The sequence below is a fragment of the Aplysia californica genome, unplaced genomic scaffold (assembly GCF_000002075.1).
Source record: "Aplysia californica isolate F4 #8 unplaced genomic scaffold, AplCal3.0 scaffold00752, whole genome shotgun sequence".
Lineage (NCBI taxonomy): Eukaryota > Metazoa > Mollusca > Gastropoda > Aplysiida > Aplysiidae > Aplysia > Aplysia californica.
Genome location: NW_004798022.1, coordinates 266,247 through 267,985, shown reverse-complemented (window position 1 = coordinate 267,985; position 1,739 = coordinate 266,247). Strand labels below are relative to the sequence as shown.

Here is a 1,739-nt window from a genome sequence, read left to right as displayed (position 1 = left end):
AGTGATGATATATTGTATTCATTGTCAATATTAACCCCTTACACACTACTGTGCCCACTAAATAGTTCCTAGTGATGATATGTTGTATTCATTGTCGATATTAACCCCTTACACACTGCTGTGCCCACTAAGTAGTTTCCTAGTGATGATATATTGTATTCATTGTCAATATTAACCCCTTACACACTGCTGTGCCCACTAAATAGTTCCTAGTGATGACATATTGTATTCATTGTCAATATTAACCCCTTACACACTACTGTGCCCACTAAATAGTTCCTAGTGATGATATATTGTATTCATTGTCAATATTAACCCCTTACACACTGCTGAGCCCACTAAGCAGGAAATAGCAAACTTATAATTGATCACTTTTAAGGACAAGCGGGCTAACCCAGATTTCGGGAGTTGCCAGAAATCTTGATCGACAACAAAAGTGGGCATTGCCCTACCTATAGGAGAAGTTTGGTTTCATTAGTGTGTACATTTCTTTGGTTATAGAGAAAACCCTCCTTGTGTTTTGAAGAAACAGAACAAGGGGCAAAAACTTTACCTTCGATTTTCTCAAAACAGCATTTTTCGGGATAGCCCCCTTGTGCTGTCAACCCATAAACATGACCCCAAAAAGTTTCTCACAAGAGATCAATAAAAGGTTCATTCATTTAATCACTTACTCACGTATTCATTCATTCACTCATTCATTCATTCATTATTCATTAATTCCTTCCTTCATTCATTCAAATACATTTACTAATTCATTCATTCATTCATTCATTCCCTCATTCCTTCATTCCCTCCTTCGTTCATTCTCTCATTCCCTCATTCCTTCATTCCTTCATTCCCTCATTTCTCCATTCCCTCATTCATTCCTTCCTTCATTCACTCATTCCTTCCTTCATTCACTCATTCCTTCCTTCATTCACTCATTCCTTCCTTCATTCACTCATTCACTCATTCCCTCGATACCTCATTCCTTCATTCCTTCATTCCCTCACTCATTCCTTCATTCCCTCACTCATTCCTTCCTTCGTTCACTCATTCCTTCCTTCATTCCCTCCTTACCTGAGGCAAATCGCATGAGCTGTGCCACAGCCGGGCTGATCAGCGCCATTTTGTCGGCCGAGTGGTTGAACTGCTCATGCTCGTAGTATCTACAAATGGGAAAAAAACAAAACAAAACAAAACATCAGTCCAAGTTTCAGATTACAGTGGATTGTGCATGTACATGTTTTATGACCGCCCCTCCAAACCCCCCATCCAAAAAAAAACAACACTTGCAACATAATAATAAGGTCATATAAGTGCCGAAATATTAGAAGTGTTACAAGAGAGTAACAAACACAAAAAAGGAGGACCGAGGGATAAGGACGACAGAATGTTTATAGGGAAGAAGGAGCAAACCACACCAGAGCACCCGCCAACCACCCGCAAAAACAACAACGAAAAACAACAAAACCAAAAAAGAAAAATAAAGCGACTTAATTTCTTCGATCATGTAGAAGGTAGGCAACTTCAACGTCCCTTTACTGTCAGGGTCAAACCAGGCTGACAGGGATACCACATCCCAGCAGACAGACTCGATTTTTTTTAAAAACCTCCCCACCTATGCAAGAATCGAACTCGTGTCTCCTGTATGCCCCACGGCAAAACGCCTAACCGGGTGAGAGGAGGGAAAAGGTGATTTTGCTAGACATGCCCTTAGCCTTAGTCTTCGGCCTACCATATCCATATGACGACCC

General features: G+C 40.7%; 1 protein-coding gene across 1 annotated transcript in view; it reads right to left on the bottom strand.

The window, feature by feature from the left end:
• Window positions 1-1,739, bottom strand: part of LOC101847529 (sentrin-specific protease 8) — a 27,865-nt gene that overhangs the window by 9,626 nt on the left and 16,500 nt on the right. The window contains exon 2 of the mRNA XM_035972587.1: window positions 1,025-1,151. Within this exon, the coding sequence (XP_035828480.1) occupies window positions 1,025-1,151 (127 nt within the window). The remainder of the gene's footprint in view (window positions 1-1,024; window positions 1,152-1,739) is intronic.